Source organism: Grampus griseus, assembly GCF_964374135.1.
Source record: "Grampus griseus genome assembly, chromosome: 2".
In the NCBI taxonomy this organism is placed as follows: Eukaryota; Metazoa; Chordata; class Mammalia; order Artiodactyla; family Delphinidae; genus Grampus; species Grampus griseus.
Genome location: NC_139018.1, coordinates 92313841 through 92331457, shown reverse-complemented (window position 1 = coordinate 92331457; position 17617 = coordinate 92313841). Strand labels below are relative to the sequence as shown.

Below are 17617 nucleotides of genomic sequence, written 5' to 3'. Positions count from 1 at the left end.
TCAAGACCGTATGGTACTGGCCCAAAAACAGAAATATAGATCAATGGAACAAGATAGAAAGCCCAGAGATAAACCCACGCACCTATGGTCAACTAATCTATGACAAAGGAGGCAAGGATATACAACGGAGAAAAGACAGTCTCTTCAATAAGTGGTGCTGGGAGAACTGGACAGCTACATGTAAAAGGATGAAATTAGAATACTCCCTTAACACCATACACAAAAATAAACTCAAAATGGATTAGAGAACTAAATGTAAGACTGGACACTATAAAACTCCTAGAGGAAAACATAGAAAGAACACTCTGACATAAATCAGAGCAAGATCTTTTTTGATCCACCTCCTACAGTAATGGAAATAAAAACAAAAGTAAACAAATGGGACCTAATGGAACTTAAAAGCTTTTGCGCAGCAAAGGAAACCATAAACAAGACAAAAAGACAACCCTCAGAATGGGAGAAAATATTTGCAAATGAATCAACGGACAAAGGATTAATCTCCAAAATATATAAACAGCTCATGCAGCTCAATATTAAAAAAACAAACAACCCAATCCAAAAATGGGCAGAAGACATAAATAGACATTTCTCCAAAAAAGACATACAGATGGCCAAGAAGCACATGAAAAGCTGCTCAACATCACTAATTATTAGAGAAATGCAAATCAAAAAACTACAATGAGGTTATCGCCTCACACCAGTTAGAATGGGCATCATCAGGAAATCTACAAACAACAAATGCTGGAGAGGGTGTGGAGAAAAGGGAACCCTGTTGCACTGCTGGTGGGAATGTAAATTGATACAGCTACTATGGAGAACAGTATGGAGGTTCCTTAAAAAACTAAAAATAGAATTACCCTATGACCCAGCAATCCCACTACTGGGCATATACCCTGAGAAAACCATAATTCAAAAGACACATGTACCCCAATGTTCACTGCAGCACTATTTACAATAGCCAGGACATGGAAGCAACCTAAATGCCCATGGATAGATGAATGGATAAAGAAGATGTGGTACATATATACAATGGAATATTACTCAGCCATAAAGAAACGAAATTGGGTCATTTGTAGAGACGTGGATGGATCTAGAGACTGTCATACAGAGTGAAGTAAGTCAGAAAGAGAAAAACAAATATCGTATATTAACGCATATATGTGGAACCTAGAAAAATGGTACAGATGAACTGGTTTGCAGGGCAGAAGTTGAGACACAGATGCAGAGAACAAATGTATGGACACCAAGGTGGAAAGTGGCAGGGGGGTGGTAGGGGTGGTGTGCTGAATTGGGAGATTGGGATTGACATGTATACACTGATGTGTATAAAATTGATGACTAATAAGAACCTGCAGTATAAAAAAATAAATAAAATTCAAAAAAAAGTTAACATGTACTTCCAATTCTTCCTAATAAAATTTACTCCAAATTAATAGCAGATTTAAAACTCCATAATTAATTTAGCACAATTTTGTCCCTTTTTTCCATCTAAATGAGGTACTTTATTTCCTGGAAAATATCAGTAGAATATTACTGCTACTCTGCGACATCAGAATTACTGCACATCAGTAATTCATTTTCCCCCCAATGATTTTCTCTATTGATTTTTTCATCATCTGTTTTATTCAATAAAATATGTTTTTCATATGAAAGTAGATGTTTAAGGAAGAAAACAAAAATGCTTGCAAACAAAGAAAGATTACTCATCTCTTCCTGCCCTTCAAACATTCAGCTTATGGCCCAGTAGCTGAACTGAGCCCAAACTCCTATGGTCCAGGCTGAAAAGTTTCTCTGACCCTGGGATTCTAGGATTATCATGAGTTCCTAGGCTGGCAAGGGGCTAGTTTGTAATTTAGTACAATTTAAAAAAACAAAAAAAACAAAAAACTGTCATGCAGCCATGTCAAACTATCTCTTCTTGTGGAAAATGCTGAGAAAAACGGAGGTGTCACTGAAGTATCTCTGAAAGACACTAAAATCTGGGCATCAAAGCTAACATGGCATGGTTTAGAGAAGAACAGTATGCCCTCTTACTTGATTTTCTAAGACCCAAACTATGCCATTTTTCTGGACTCAAGTCAACCAGGTCTCTTATGGTCTTCAATGAACTTCTAGGCATATTTTCTTACACTTTCTCATTTGTACTGTTTTTGAAAACTGTGGTTTCAAAATTGAACCTAAAGCAAACTCAAAGTGTTTCTAACTGGCTGCAAAACCCATAGGAATTGTGCCAGGAGGCCTAGTTTCCTGACTGTCCTGCCAGTTTCCCGAGGGCAGACACTAGAAATCCTTCTAGGTAAATATATTATTCACTTTTAAGTCTCCAGAGCTGTTATGTCACCACCCTGCCTGCTACAAATGAAAATGAACTGGATTGCATCAACCACATGGTCTGAAATCATCAGGGCTCAAATTTCCCCAATAGAGAACAATAAGTGCTATTATAAATAGTCCTCTGCCCCTGAGTAAGTGGCACTTGTGATCACAAATCGGGGGCTCCCCCAGCAGCTGGTCAGCAGCCTGCCCAGCTATACACATTCACAAAGGCAGAAAGATCCTGGCTGCAGTGTGCCCCACTGGTGCTTAACATGCCCTTTGGTACGTGCCACAGAAATTGCGAGAGAGAGCCAGAAGTTAGGAAACCAATAAGCTATAAATTAAGAAAGAAAAATAGGTGAGCTAAGAGTGTTCAGTGAACTTTTCACATTTGCATTTTTTTCCTAGGAGAACAGTAAGGCATTAAAAATACAGCTCCTGAGCTATTGCACATCAGAGAGGCAACACAAAAGTTATGAAAACCAAACCCCTAAAATCCCAAATATCAATTTGATGATTGTGGTCACTTGATTGGGAATAACCTGGAAGGGTTGGTCAAAACATCAAAAGCAGCCTCAGCCTTATAAAGCATGATCTACAAAACAAAGGCTAGAGCAGACAAGAGATGGAGATTATAAGGAATGTTCCCTTTGATCCTTTTTATCACTGAAAAGTGTATTCCTATAACTAACTTTCCAGGCACCTAAGTATAGCCTGAGTAAAACTTCCTGCTTTTAAATGAACTGAGTTGACCATAAAGCACTTACTAAGGTAAGGCACAGATCAAAGGTGGTGTTGAGTGGGGAGAGGGGAGAGATCCAGTAAGACCCAACTCTGCCACAAATCGCGAAGAGGGAAAGCAAGGAATTGTGCCTTGTATTTTAATTCAATTTTATTTATTTCAAGATAAATATTGATATATTATACAAATGGATATCAAATTATTTCAGAAAATCTTGAATTTAGGGACAGGTTATTATCTATCTCTCTAATTTCAGGCCAGCATAATTCCAGGCATTTTGTACATTCTAATAAGTGGCTGCTGGATCATTATATTTGTTTTAAAATATGAAAATGTATACTTACTGTTTATTTTTAATTAAATTAATGCTAAAAACTTCAATTATGTGAAACAAAGTAAAATAATAAAGGAAAATGATGATGCTTGCCCAGTTATAAAATAACTCTTAAATGCACAAAATGTAAATTGTAAGAAATGGCTAAATTTTAAAGAAAAATATATTGAGTAATATAAAACACTTTTGAAAGCATATATATATATGCAGTCAGTAATGTACTCTTTTTCTGGAAAGACTTCTAGCTTCTGCTCTAAGCCTAGAATTTTCCAATTAGAGTCTCAGGAAAACACAGCTTCCAGAACAATTTCTATGATTTTTACAGCCAGATTAGAAACACTTTCAGATTACTTTAGATTCAAGAAACCACAGGCTTCAAATACTGTTCGAATGAGAAAGTATAAGAAAATATAACTGCATGTCTATTTTAGAAATTTAAGCCACATATGTCATTGAAGACCAGTTGGTTTGGTTCCAGCAAATGGCATACATACTGGGGGGGGGGGGGCAGCGGGACAATAAATAGAAGACAGAAGCCCAAAGACCAGCGGGCCCCTAAGGCAGCTGAAATGGCTCTCTCCCTTTTTCTTGACAGAGTGTCAGATTAGCCCATAAGAGCATGAGGAGAAGAGCACACACATGTGGATTTGCACTTCATTCTTCCCCATTCCGACCTGCTGAGGAGAATGACTGCAAGAGGCCGAGCAGCATGGCCAGCCATGGAATAAAACTGTGGGAAGACTTCTGAGGAAGACAGCAAATTAACTTTGGTAACCTTTGTTGGTCTATTAAAATTTGTCATTTATCTTTCTTAATAGCTTGGGCAATAATGCAGCAATGAGTCCTCTCTAATTCCATCAAGTGTCAAAACGAAGATAAAGGCCATTAACTATTTTTTCTTAAGTATAACCAGGGAAACCGTTAAAGAATGAGCTGTTTCACATATAATTGACTTGGTTTCAAAATTGTTTTGTGTTCCTCAGTAAATCCTACTTTAAAATTTAGCCATTTCTTAAAATTTACATTTAGTTCATTTAAAAGAAGTATTTTATAACTGGGCAAGCTTCATCTATTTCCTTCATTATTAAACTTTATTTCACATAATTGAGATTTTCTAACATTAATTAAAAAATAAAAAAAGCAGTCTAACTGTGTAAGTATAGTTTCCTTCTCCCTCCCTGGCCCTTTCTTTGGATTCTAAACTGATTTTCTCTTGAAGAGCAACGAAAGGCTCAGCTGAAAAAATGCAAGCCTTGGTGATCTCTTCTACGCTTTTTCCCCCCTTCTCTCTACTTGGGTCATAAAGTAGCTTCCTATACGTTGTCCTATAGACAAGCTACCTAGAGACGCCTTTTGAATATGGTCTAGCTCAGATCACATTAACACTTGTAGATAGAGCCCTGAGTATTGTAGGCATCGAATCCTTCATTCACTCAATCAATTAGTTGTTTTCTCAAGCAAATAGTTTCCAAGCAGGCCTTCAGAAAAACTAAAGGAATTTGAAGTGCCACAAGTGGGCCAGGGAGCGTGATCTAAAGAGGGTCTTTGGGGACTTCCCTGATGGCGCAGTGGTTAACAATCCACCTGCCAATGCAGGGGACACGGGTTCAAGCCCTCGTCTGGGAAGATCCCACATGCCGCAGAGCAACTAAGCCCGTGCACCACAACTACTGAGCCTGTGCTCTAGAGCCCATGAGCCACAACTACTGAGCCCACGAGCCACAACTACTGAGCCCGTGTGACACAACTACTGAAGCCCACATGCCTAGAGCCCGTGCTCCGCAACAAAGAGTAGCCCCTGCTCGCTGCAACTAGAGAAAGCCCACATTCAGCAACGAAGACCCAATGCAGCCTAAATAAATAAATTTATAAAAAAATAAAGAGCGTCTTTGGTGGTGCTCCTCCTTGAAGCCTCTTCAGCTTCCCTCCCCCCTTTTGTGGTCTACCCAAGGCAACCAAACTTCTCAGGCTGCCCAGTCTTAGTCACAACTTGCCCACTGGTGTTAACTTTTCTTTAAGGGGACAGGGAAGTGTGGAGGTGGTGGTGATTCTTATGCAAAACAACACTCTACCAGAGGTTGAGTTTATGGCACAGTGGCCCACACCAGGCCTTGCCAGGGTCCTTCCCCTCCACCACGTGCCTGGCCCACTGAGATAGTCATAAAGCTTCAGAAGGAACTAGGGCTTGAAAGTGTTGCCATTTTTCATTTAAACCTCTCCCCGCATTTACCATTTACTACTCTCCTACTGTCTTTCTCTCCCCGGTTTTTAACCATTCTGTTTTACCACTATCTTGCATTCTTCTGCATTCCTCCTTTTTCTCCCCATACATCCACACAAAAGAAAGTGCCAGCCCTTTGGAAAATGGAGTTTAGACTCCAATTTCCCATGGGACACAAATAGCCTACTGAAAAGTATTTGCTGACTGAGGAAGGAATGGCATCAATGACTGTATCTACTTAATTCTCCTGGGCTGTCCTCCTCTGAGGTTGCTCTACCACTCAGGACCTTTTAGTAACTAGCAACCAACTGGAGTATTTGGAGAATATTACCTACTGGTCACAGTGACAGCAAAGAAAGAATTATATAAAGAAACTTAAGGACCAGACAAGTATTCTGGCCAATATTTCCAACATGCCAAAAGATAATCTTTCAACATGGGAAACTTGTTCCTTATATGGTTATGGAATAAGTAGAAATTAATTTTGATACTTAGCAATTCCAGACAAAAAAAAACATAAAAAAGGGAATGAGCTCCTTATGCTAGACACAACTGAATTTTCCTCAGAAAAGCAATACAGCAAATGAAAATGGGCTAAACAGAGACACTTTAGCTTCCATTAGGAAAAGGCAAATAAACAAATAAATGAAAAAAAACAAAAGGTGTGCTCTTCCAAACCCTTTTAAGACACAGCCACTAAATCTTTCACTAGAACCACATTTTAAAAAAATATATAGACCTATAGACTTCTAGAACAGAAAAACACACTGGAGATCACAAAGCAAGGCAACAGTCCAAAGTCACAGAGCTCAGAATGAAAAGAGGCAGAGCTAGAACTCAACTTTCCTAACTTCCAGCCCAGTTTTCATCCTTCTCCACACACCACCTTCCCTGCTCAACGTGGCTTTGCTCCATGTTCAAATATTACACGCTGTGACAACCAAAGTCTCCAGCATTAAAGCGTTAAAGCTGGAAAAGGAAAATAGGTAAAAAAATGACCCACATTAAAATACAATCACATCTCAGTATGACCCAAGGAGAGAGAAACAGGTGAGGCAAAAAACACTGGATCAGGAGCTAGGCTTTCCCACTGACGCATTATGTTACCTTGTTCAAATCTCTTAACCTCTTAGTGGTCTCTTGATCTCTAAGGCCTCTTCCTGCTTTCATATCTTATGGTACTAGAAGATAATTCTGACCCAGAAATGTAAAGCCCGACCTTCGGAAACAAGGAAATTTTCTCAGGCCAAAAACCCGGGAGTCATCTTGGTTCCTCTCTTTCACCCATACAGAGTAAATTGTCTTTACTCTTCCTTCAAGGCATATCTGGCCTAGAATCATTTCACACTTCCACTGCCATCTTCTACTCAAAGTCAGAGTGCTTCCAATGGCTGACAAGGCCCAGGGGTATGACTCCCCACTACCTCTCTTACTTCATCAACTACTACTCTCTCCTTCCTGAACTGCCCTCCAAGCACACTGGTCCTCCTGCTGTTCCTCACATGTGACAGCCATGTACCTACGTCAAGACCTCTCTACTTGCTGTTCTCGTTACTTCACTTCTTTCAGGTCTTTGCTCAAATATCCTCTCCTCAGAGAGGCCTTCTTCAGCCACTCAGTATTATCAGCCACTCAATATAAAGTACTAGTACACACCCCTAGTACTCTCCGTCCCTCTATTATTTTTTTCATAACACTTATCACTACCACTCAATTTATTTTTAATTGTCATTTCCCTCTTTACCCATGAGAATGTAAGCTTCATAAAGACAAGAGCTGGTTGACCATCCCAGAACAAGCAAGTTCATTCGAGAATTCCAGGAGGCTGGCAAATGCCCCTCCGCTGCTTTTCAGGTGGGATTCAAACTACCCCACTATCTTCTTAGCAACGATGCTTCTTCCTAGTTTCTGCACAAATCATTCCACTTCCTCTTATTTCCAGAACTGAACAATATCTGTCCCTTCCATTCACTGGGCCCTTGCTATTTTCAGAAAAGAGCACTTAAAATGAAACAAGCTCTGGAAGGCTTTCTGGCAATCAGTGAGCAAACACTGACGTCAGCAGAGTGATTCTCATCAATGCTATGTTCAAGTCTCTCCACAAGCTGGGTTACATATGCCATTTGTGATCACTGGAGCTACTTGGTTTAAACTTTTCGGGCTGGGAATGTGGCAATGAGTGAGGCAAGCCACAGGTGCCAAGTGGTTAATTATATTTTCATTGCTAATTGCAGGCAGTTTTGTATGATTTTCTCACAGTGGAAATAACATCTAACCATTTGAGAGTTCTCCCAATTTCCCTTTCTGTTCTCCAAGGTCAGTGAGCGCCTTCTGGGTAAAGGAACCATTTTACTCTTTTATCCATTCTCTAGCAATTATAAGGAAGTTGTTCTCAGGCTTTGTGAAAGAGTTTCCCTCTTTACATTTCTGTCTCAACCGACCATTCATAAACTGGACTTTCTTCAGTCCTTTTCCCAAATTGCCTAACCTAAACCTGGAAGACAGGAAATGCTGACTCTCTGAGCAATTCCTTCAGCAACCTCTCCCCTGAAAATACATTTCTATCTATCAGGCTTGAGGTCCTCTTTCCTTTTTCTCCCCTCTTTTGAATAAAAGTATTAAACTTAGGACACCAAACAGGAGATGCTGGTAGAGCTGCAGTGTAGTGGGAAACACTGCTTAAAATATCATGAGAAGAAAGTAACGACAGGGTCTGTGTCTGAGCAAATCTCCCTGAAACACTTAATCATCCAAAGACAGAAAAGTCTTTTTTATGATGTTGTGAAGAACTGACTCCAAACCTGGAGCTTCGTAAAGCCATGGAGTCAAGTCTCCAATCTTTCATCCTACAGATTTTTAGGAGGGAACAAGTCTAGCTCTATGTCACAGACCACCCCTCTTATAGGAAGTGGGAAAAGATCTTCCTTCACTTAGAAGATTACAAAAATGCTTCTTTTTTCCCATTAATTTAAACAATTTCCTTGGGCAGCATCCTGCAGCCCCTGCCACACTGCTCTTTCAGCCTCACCGACAGATGTCCACCAGCTGGTCCAGCTCAGGGCAGCTACACTCGTACATGTCCCGGCAGCTCACGTGGCTCTGGTTCATTAACTCCCCCAGCAGCTGGACCGTGTTGTCAGGTGCTTCTTCACATATCTTCTTAAACTGGAGCACTCTCGCAGCCTCGCTATACACGTGCTTTGCCCGCTGGTAGAGTTTGAAGGTGAGCACTTAGGAAGGAAGGGGATGGTGAACAAGGTTAGCGATAGTTACTGGCCAAAAAGAAAGAAAGAAAGTAAGGAAGGGAGGGAGGGAGGGAGGAAGGAAGGAAAATTTTTTTAAAAAGAAATAGTTACTGAACAATTCAGTGAAAAGAAAAATACAGTTATTGAGAACATCCATTTCTGTCTTTATTATCAGTACCTTAGACTTTAAATAGGTCTTTCTTTCACTGAAAGAATTCTTTAAAGTCTAAACTGGTCTCTTTTCAAGTCCATTTTACTTTAAGTTCACACATCTGAAAGTGGCAGAAGCAGAACATGTCAGGACGTCTGACCCCAGAGCCATGTTCTTTCCACTGTGATCCACCAGAAAGAACCACTAAAAATGCTTATGCTAGCAATTTTATTTATAAAAATGTTTCCTATAGCTAAGCACAGTTACTTATATATGTGTGTGTGTAAAAAAGCACAATTATTTATATATGTGTATATAGCGTAGCATTATCATAGCAGAAAATAATCAATTCAAATGTCTAATGACAGAAAATATATTTTAAATTATGCTACCTCTATTACAAATATTGCTACTAAAACACAGATTCTAAGATAATTTAATACATGGAAAATTGTTCGTTAAGTGAAAAAACAAGATATAAAACTATGTGTATGTGTATACATTTTAATTTTTAAAAATTATAAGAAGGCACCAAAATGTTAACAGTCATCATCTCTCTGTGGTACATTGTGGGTGATTTTATTTTCTCCTTGACATATTTCTGTACTTTACAGATTATCTACAATGACTCTAACTTCAGTTACAGAAACTGTCCTACTGCAACGGCTGTGTCTATAGTGCTTATGTAGTCCCTTGAATAACAACTGAGACCTCCTTACCATTCATTTTCAACCGTGCTCAACAGTGGCTGAGCTGGTGCAGTGGGTCTGGGAAAAATTTGGAAAATAAATGGAAGCTAAGCAACCTGGCTTGCTGGAAAGAGCCTGGGCTGAGAATCTAAAGGTCTGTCATTTGTTCTCATCTGTGTGACAACTCGCTGTACCCAAGTTGCTACTTCTATAGAGCTCCAAAATGAGGCTGAAAATTACTTCTCAGGATCCTTCCTGCGCTAACATTTTATGATTCTATGAAGAACTTCCTCCAAGAATTCCCCTCATATTGTTGTATTTTGGGAAAAGGATCACTGTGACCATTGCCTTCTGTTTGCATCCCCAGTTGTACTGTCTGCTCTCCTCTACCCGCTGTCTGCCCCAGAAGGCTGACCTGGATGGATTACACCAGTGGGTTCCCTTGCCTCTAGATTGGAGAAAGGGAGAAGATCAGCAAGAGATGGGAGGGAATTACGTCCTTCCTGCTCACTGGGTGGTGATATGCGCGAGCAGACGCAAACGCAGCTCATTATATCAATAGCATGATTCCTGTTTAACTCAAACACATGAGACCTACAACAAATTTTTATACTTGACTTAAATCCCTCAAACCTCCCCCTTATAGGACTCGTACTAGCCACAGCCAGAAAATCAGCCTAATTTGGACTTCACCCCTGACTCCCCTCAGCAATAGTGGGCCCCCCCCCCCCGTATCAGCCTTACTCCACTCAGGCACAATAGTTGTGCAGGAGTCTTCCTACTTATTCAACTTTACCCTTTAACAGAAAACAACAAACATATTCAAGCAATAGCGCTATGATTAGGAGCCCTTGCCACCCTATTCACAGCAATATGCGCTGTCACCCAAAATGACATTAAAAAAATTGTCGCTTTCTCCACTTCAAGCCAATTAGGATCTAATGATGGTAACAATCCCATCAACCAACCCTGTCTAGCTTTCTTACACATATCTGCACACATGCTTTTTTTAAGGCCATACTATTCACATGCTCTGGGTCCGTTATTCACAGCCTGAATGACGAACAAGATAATTCGAAAAATAGGGGGCCTATTCAAGCCCTTACCCTTCACCACAACAGCCCTTATTATCGGATGTCTGGCACTGACAGGAATGCCTTTCCTCACCGGCTTCTATTGTAAAGACCTGATCATTGAAGCCACTAACACATCTTATACCAATGCCTGAGCCCTATTAATAACTCTAATTACCACCTCCCTCCCTGTCTATAGTACCCACATTATCTTCTCCACACTACTAGGACAAACTCGCTTCTCTCCCTTAACCTCCATCAGTGAAAACAACCCCTTCCTAATTAACTCCATCAAACACCTGCTAATTGGAAGTGTCTGCCGGATTCATTATCTCCAACAACATCCCCCCAACAACAGTCCCCCTAATAACTGTACCCCTACACCTAAAACTAACTGCCCTTGCAGTAACCATCCTGGGCTTTGTATTGGCACTTGAAATTAACCTTAACACACAAAACTTAAAATTTATTTACCCCTCAAATACCCTTAAATTCTCTAGTCTCTTAGGATATTTCCCCACCATCATGCATCGTCTGCCTCCTTACCTAAACCTATCAATAAGCCAAAAATCAGCATCTTCCCTCTTGGACTTAATCTGACTAGAAAACATTTACCAAAAACCATACCCCTCATTCAACTAAAGTTCTCCACGCTAATCTCAAGCCAAAAAGGCCTTATCAAACTATACTTCCTATCATTCCTTATTACTCTCACCCTTAGCATGCTTTTATTTAATTACCACGAGTGATCTTCATAATAACCACAACACCAATAAACAGCGACCAGCCAGTAACAATCACCAACCAGGTACCATAGCTACATAATGCCGCAATCCCCATAGCCTCCTCACTAAAAAAGCCAGAGTCACCAGAGTCACTCGGTCTCCCAACCCATTGAACTTAAACACAACTTCCACCTCCTCATCCTTTAAAATATATAATACCATCAAAAACTCTATTATCAACCCTGAAAGAAATGCCCCCAAAACAATCTTATTAGAAACCCAAACCTCAGGATACTGCTCAGTGGCCATAGCCATTGTATAACCAAACACAACTAATATCCCCCCTAAATAAATCAAAGACACTATCAAACCTAAAAATGAACCACCAAAATTCTACACAATCCTACACCCAACACCACCACTCACAATCAACCCAAAACCCCCATAAATAGGTGAAGGTTTTGAAGAAATCCCCACAAAACTGATCACAAAAATAACACTTAAAATAAATACAATATATGTCATCATCATTCACACATGGACTCCAACCATGACTAATGACATGAGCAATCATCGTTGTCATTCAACTATAAGAACACCAATGACCAACATCCGAAAAACACACCCGCTAATAGAAATCATCAGCAATGCATTTATTAACCTCTCAACCCCATCAAACATTTCATCATGATGAAATTTTGGCTCTCTACCAGGCATTTGCTTGATCCTGCAAATCCTAACAGGCTTATTCCTAGCAATACACTACACACCAGACACAGCAACTGCTTTCTCGTGGCAGCACACATCTGTCGAGACGTTAATTATGGATGAATCACTCAATGTATACATGCAAACAGAGCTTCCATATTCTTTATCTGCCTTTACATTCACGTAGGGTGTGGCCTATATTATGGATCCTGTGCCTTTCTAGAAACATGAAACATCGGGATTATTTTGCTACTTACAGTTATAGCCACTGCATTTATAGGCTACGTGCTACCATGAGGACAAATGTCATTCTGAGGGGCGACAGTCATTACAAACCTGCTCTCAGCAATCCCATATATTGGCACCACTCTTGTCAAATGAACCAGAAGGATTTTTCCCGATCCATTCGACATAGGACCACTCTTAAGGTGGTACTAGGATTTTTTCCCCAGCTTCCTCCTTGCAGAGCTGCCTGGAGCTGGCTCTCTTCCCCCACTGAAGGACACTAAAACTTTCAAGGTAGACTTTTCTACATGACTCTCTCCTCCAGCGTCTGCCTACAGGTTCCTCTCCCCTAGAATATTACTACTTTTTCAGAAGTGCTTTTACGTTCCACTTATGAACCAATAAATTATATTAAAGTTTCAGGTTACATTTTTTTCCCCTCCACGGCACCGCCCTCCTAACTCTTGGAGATGGATAAAAAGGCAGCCAAGGTTAGAGGAGGGGACTAGCCATTCTTAGCATTTGTGCAAAAGTTTAGTAAGTATAAGGGTGGGGCTAACTTTCCTACAAGTTAATAAAGAATTAAATTTTTCTTTCAAGGTTTCTCAACTGAGTCATATAAATATATTAAACTCACGGTTAACAACTTGCATCAATGAAATGATACGAGTTCATGTGAATCATCCTATTCTAGTTCAAACAGGACCTAAATTTAGTCATCAATTCTAATCGTTTCTTCTTTCACAATGTGTCTTGTAATCATCCCTCCCTTCTAGTCCCACTGTCATTACCCAAATTTACACTATTATTCCCTTTCCTACTTGAACTATCCTGCAGTGATCTCCAAACTTATATTCCTGTCTTAATCTCTCATTCCTGCAACCTACCTTGAGGTTGGTGCCATCGGATTGAGCTCCTAACACACAGCTTGACTCATGTTACTACCCAGAACACTTCCTGCTTCCCCAGTGTTTACTACAATCCAAATTCCTGCACGCAACAAGCTCGGTCCCAATAGGATCTCTTCCCTTCAGCCAAAAGGGCCTATGTGTAGTTACCCAAACACTCCCTGCTCCTGGGTATACTCATTAGTCCATACAGAAATAGTTTCTTGCCCTTTCTCTCCCTGTCAAAATTTTACCTCTTTCTGAAGGTTCCATTTAAACTTTATGCTCCGTGAAACCATGAGACAGTGCCAATAATTTTATAATTTTATACATGTTAATATAATCCAGGTTATAGAATACACATTTTGAAAGGAAGTAAAATGACTTTGGTAACTGTAGTTTAAAATTGTTCTTTCTAAAAATTGAGGTTGAAACAAAATGTTTAAAATTCTAGCTTTAGGATTCCATATGTTTCAGTTTTACTTTTGAACTACGTCACCTCCCCTAATCATGGGCCAAGTTACAAAATCAGAGCATGGGGGCGGGGTGGGGGTGGGTATAAAAAGAGAGTATTGGTTCATTTCTACTGTAATGTCCCATTTATGAAAAAATCATCTAGTTTCCAGGTCCACTGGTATTTATGGCTGCAGCACAAAAGGGCACGATAAAGTGACATCCACTAAGATCACAAAATAGTGCTATTTAGCTGACAAACCACTGTGCTATGTCCCAGTTTGCAAAGACTTTTTTTAAACTCTGAATTATAAAATTTCTCAAATATACAGGGCAGTAGAGAAGGTACAATAGCAAATTCCACAAGCCCATCACCTAGACTAAACAGTTAATCACTTTTTGCCATATTTGCTTCAATTGATATTTTGCTGGTGTTTTAAAATAAATTATAGATGTGACATTTGCTCCCTACATATTTCAGTGTGCAACTCTATAAAATAAGGATATTTTCTTACATAACCTCCATATCATTACCACATCTAACAAAATTACCAATGATTCCTTAATATCATCTCATATTCAGTCCATATTTAAACTTTCCCAGTTTAAATTTCAGTCAATTTACAGCAGAATCCAAGCAAAGTCCACACATTATATTCAGTCTTATGTCTAATAAGTCTCTTTTCATCAAGAATTTACGTGATTTTTGATACTCTGGATTGTCAATGTCATATATATAAAATACAAGTATATTTTAGGGCCACATCCTGTAATAAAATTCAATATAGTCCATAAGCAACAGTATGCTTTGGTTTTCCTCAGGATTACATAGTCCTTTAAGATTAAATATTTTCCTTTAGAATTAAATATTCTCAAATAGAAACTGTTCAGAGAGATGTGTTTTTTCATATTAAACCTTAGGACTGGTGTTTTGATTTGTGACAAGAAACATTCAGAACACACTGAGCAGATTACCAGAACCTCACAAACCTGGCACCTCCTTATGTCTACTCTCTATTGCAGAGTGTTTCACAGCAAGACTTCAGGAGAGAAACGTCTAATGAGGACTCTTCCTGGGCATTCTGAAGATGTGTGAGAGATTGCCATTGCTCACACCTACTGAACGGTAGTTAACTCAGACGACAAAGGAAAGGGCATAAAGGGCATCTGTTTTCAATTGTGATATAAAAATCTTGACAAAGGCTACAACAAATTTGGAGACCACCCTTTGGGAGGGAAACCAGTTCTGTGTTGTCTGGTCATCACAAATGCTCTCTGGATCCAGGGTTCTGGCTTGTTATATGCTGGCAACTCAACAGGTCTCTGTTGTGCAGATACCAAAAAGTCCAAGAAAATCTGAAACTTCGTCTATGGACAAAGCTTTCTTCCCTATCCAGTTAACTTTAAAATGGATGCTCCATCTCTCTATAAACTCTTATAATCCTTGACAGCAATTATTATATTAAAGGATAAAGGAATTGTTTCTTGCTGCATGAATGCTCATTGCTGCATGACTACTTCCAAAGCAAATTCAGTTTAAGAATATAACACCAGGACTTCCCTGGTGGCACAGTGGTTAAGAATGCGCCTGCCAATGCAGGGGACACGGGTTCGAGCCCTGGTACGGGAAGATCCCACATGCCGTGGAGCAACTAAGCCCGTGCGCCACAACTACTGAGCCTGCACTCTAGAGCCCACGAGCCACAACTACTGAACCCATGAGCCACAACTAATAAGTCTGTGTGCCACAACTACTGAAGCCCGCACGCCTAGAGCCCATGCTCCACAACAAAGAGAAGCCACTGCAATGAGAAACCCGTTCACCGCAACAAGAGGAAGCCCGAGCACAGCAATGAAAACCCAACGCAACCAAAAATAAATAAATTTAAAAAAAAAAAGAATATAACACCAAGTGCCATTTTCCTAAAATACTGCTAGTGTCCTATCCCATCATGGGAAATCTGAGGCTTCAAAGCAGGATATATCACATGGATTTTGAAACAATGACTTTCTCCGCCATGAATCTTAGGTAATTTCTGAATCTAATCCTAAAGTCATGACAGAGATTCTGAGATCTCAATGATCACAGCCATAAACACCTAAACTGCAACAGCTGTACAATAAATTCACTTGAATAATTATTTATTTGCTAGCTCTAAACTTTCCTTTCCCTCTGACTTCCTTGCTGAACCTCCAGTACACCACACAGGCTCCTGCCTGAGGCCCACTGCCACAGCTGTTTTGTTAGCCTGGAATGCTCTTCCCCCTGATCTTGACCTAGCTGGCCCCTCCTTGTCATTCAAGTCTCAGCTGTCACAGCTTCAAGAAGACTTGCCCTCAACTCCAGTCTAGAGTAACTCCCTCACATACACGTTCTTTCCATCCTGTTTTATTCTCCCAAAACTATTTTATTTATTCTCCCAAACGCCATCCAATTTTCTTGTGTGTTCATTTGTTCAATGGTCTGTGGTTATCTCTCACCACTAGAAGTTCAGCTTCAGGAGAGCAAGGGCCTTGTCTAATCTCTTCACTTTTGTATCTTTAGCAGCTAAAATAGGGTCTGGCACCACAGGAGGGTCTCAATAAATGTTTATTGAAAGAATGGTTCAGTTCCTAGTCTTTGTACAAAACTGCACCAAAACATGGAAAAAATCAACAATAGGGAATATGAGGAAGACCTACTAATTTGGCAGTTACTGCTTACTAGCACCTTCACCAAAAAGTGGGGGAAATTTCCTAAAAGAAGGTTTGGAGATAACTGGTAAACTCCAGTGTCCAAAGTATACCTAATGCCCAATGTCACAGATGACTGAGAATCGTTTATCCTGTATTTTGTTTCACAGATGTGGGAGAAAAGAGAGTTCTAAAACAACCAAAATGTGTTTCAAATAAAAGGGAAGGAATAGAAAATAGATCATCATAACCAGTTAAAATAGAAGTTCTTTTTTTTTTTTAGACAATCGTTGTAGCAAAATTGTGCCTACTTACTTCTACCATAAAAAGATGGCTATGTAGCTTATGATCAGAGGCCATCTCTAATCAAGGAATCTAAACCAGGGCACAAATAATTGGTTATCTTGTTATATCTTTGGTGGGAAAGGATGAGAAAAAGCCTGTGACAGAAGAAACACACTGGGCACCGTTTTCCTCATAAAAGCTCTGAGAGCACCAGGTCAGCAGTAGATGGAGGACATGCTCATTCAATCTCTGAAAGAGCCCCACTGATTTAATTTTTTCACTGATTTAATTTTACATTCTGCACTCAAGAGCTGGTAGCCTCCCCTTTATTACCTCATCTTCTACTAAGAGTGATGCCAGAAGCACTGAGTAAGATGACCATCCAACGACAGTCAACCAAATAGCTCTTAGTGAGGCCTGGCCTTGTGCCCCACTCTATGCTCCAAATGACAGGAAAGACCTGTGAAATAGAAGCCCTTGCTATGAGGAACTTACAGCTCAGTTAAACAAATAAGACAGCCTATGAGACCACTGGAGACTGACCAACCACAGCAGATATCCAGGGGCTGTAAATGCTAGAGGCGCACCAAGAAGACAGAGTTTGGTGAGGGAAGAGCTGTAGTGGGAAGTGTCACAGGAGAAGTGCCTGAGCTACAGAGCTTCCTTGCTGTGAGGACAGGATGGCCACAGGCCCAAGCTGAGACCAGGCAGAGCCTGTTGATGGGCTGAAGGGGGCAAACTGACCAGAACGGGGGGCAGCCTCTTGAGGAGGCTGTCCTCACATCTGAGGCTTTAACATCCTCTGCTACACATGTCACACAAAGGTTGCAAACTCACAACCCATGGTCCATACCCAACCACAGTGATGCTTTCTTTTTTTTTTTTTTTAA

At 40.2% G+C, this 17617-nt stretch overlaps 2 protein-coding genes across 4 annotated transcripts in view; one reads left to right on the top strand and one right to left on the bottom strand.

The window, feature by feature from the left end:
- The window catches only part of FAM227B (family with sequence similarity 227 member B), a gene marked incomplete at its 5' end in the record, with an annotated part of 252305 nt that extends 248213 nt beyond the window's left edge, over nt 1–4092 (top strand). Inside the window, one exon of the mRNA XM_082647805.1 lies at nt 3988–4092. The remainder of the gene's footprint in view (nt 1–3987) is intronic.
- The window catches only part of GALK2 (galactokinase 2), a 128081-nt gene that overhangs the window by 6065 nt on the left and 104399 nt on the right, over nt 1–17617 (bottom strand). For all 3 annotated transcript variants that reach the window (XM_082647801.1, XM_082647802.1, XM_082647803.1), the window contains one exon: nt 8642–8843. In XM_082647801.1, coding sequence (XP_082503927.1) covers nt 8642–8843 — 202 coding nt within the window. The remainder of the gene's footprint in view (nt 1–8641; nt 8844–17617) is intronic.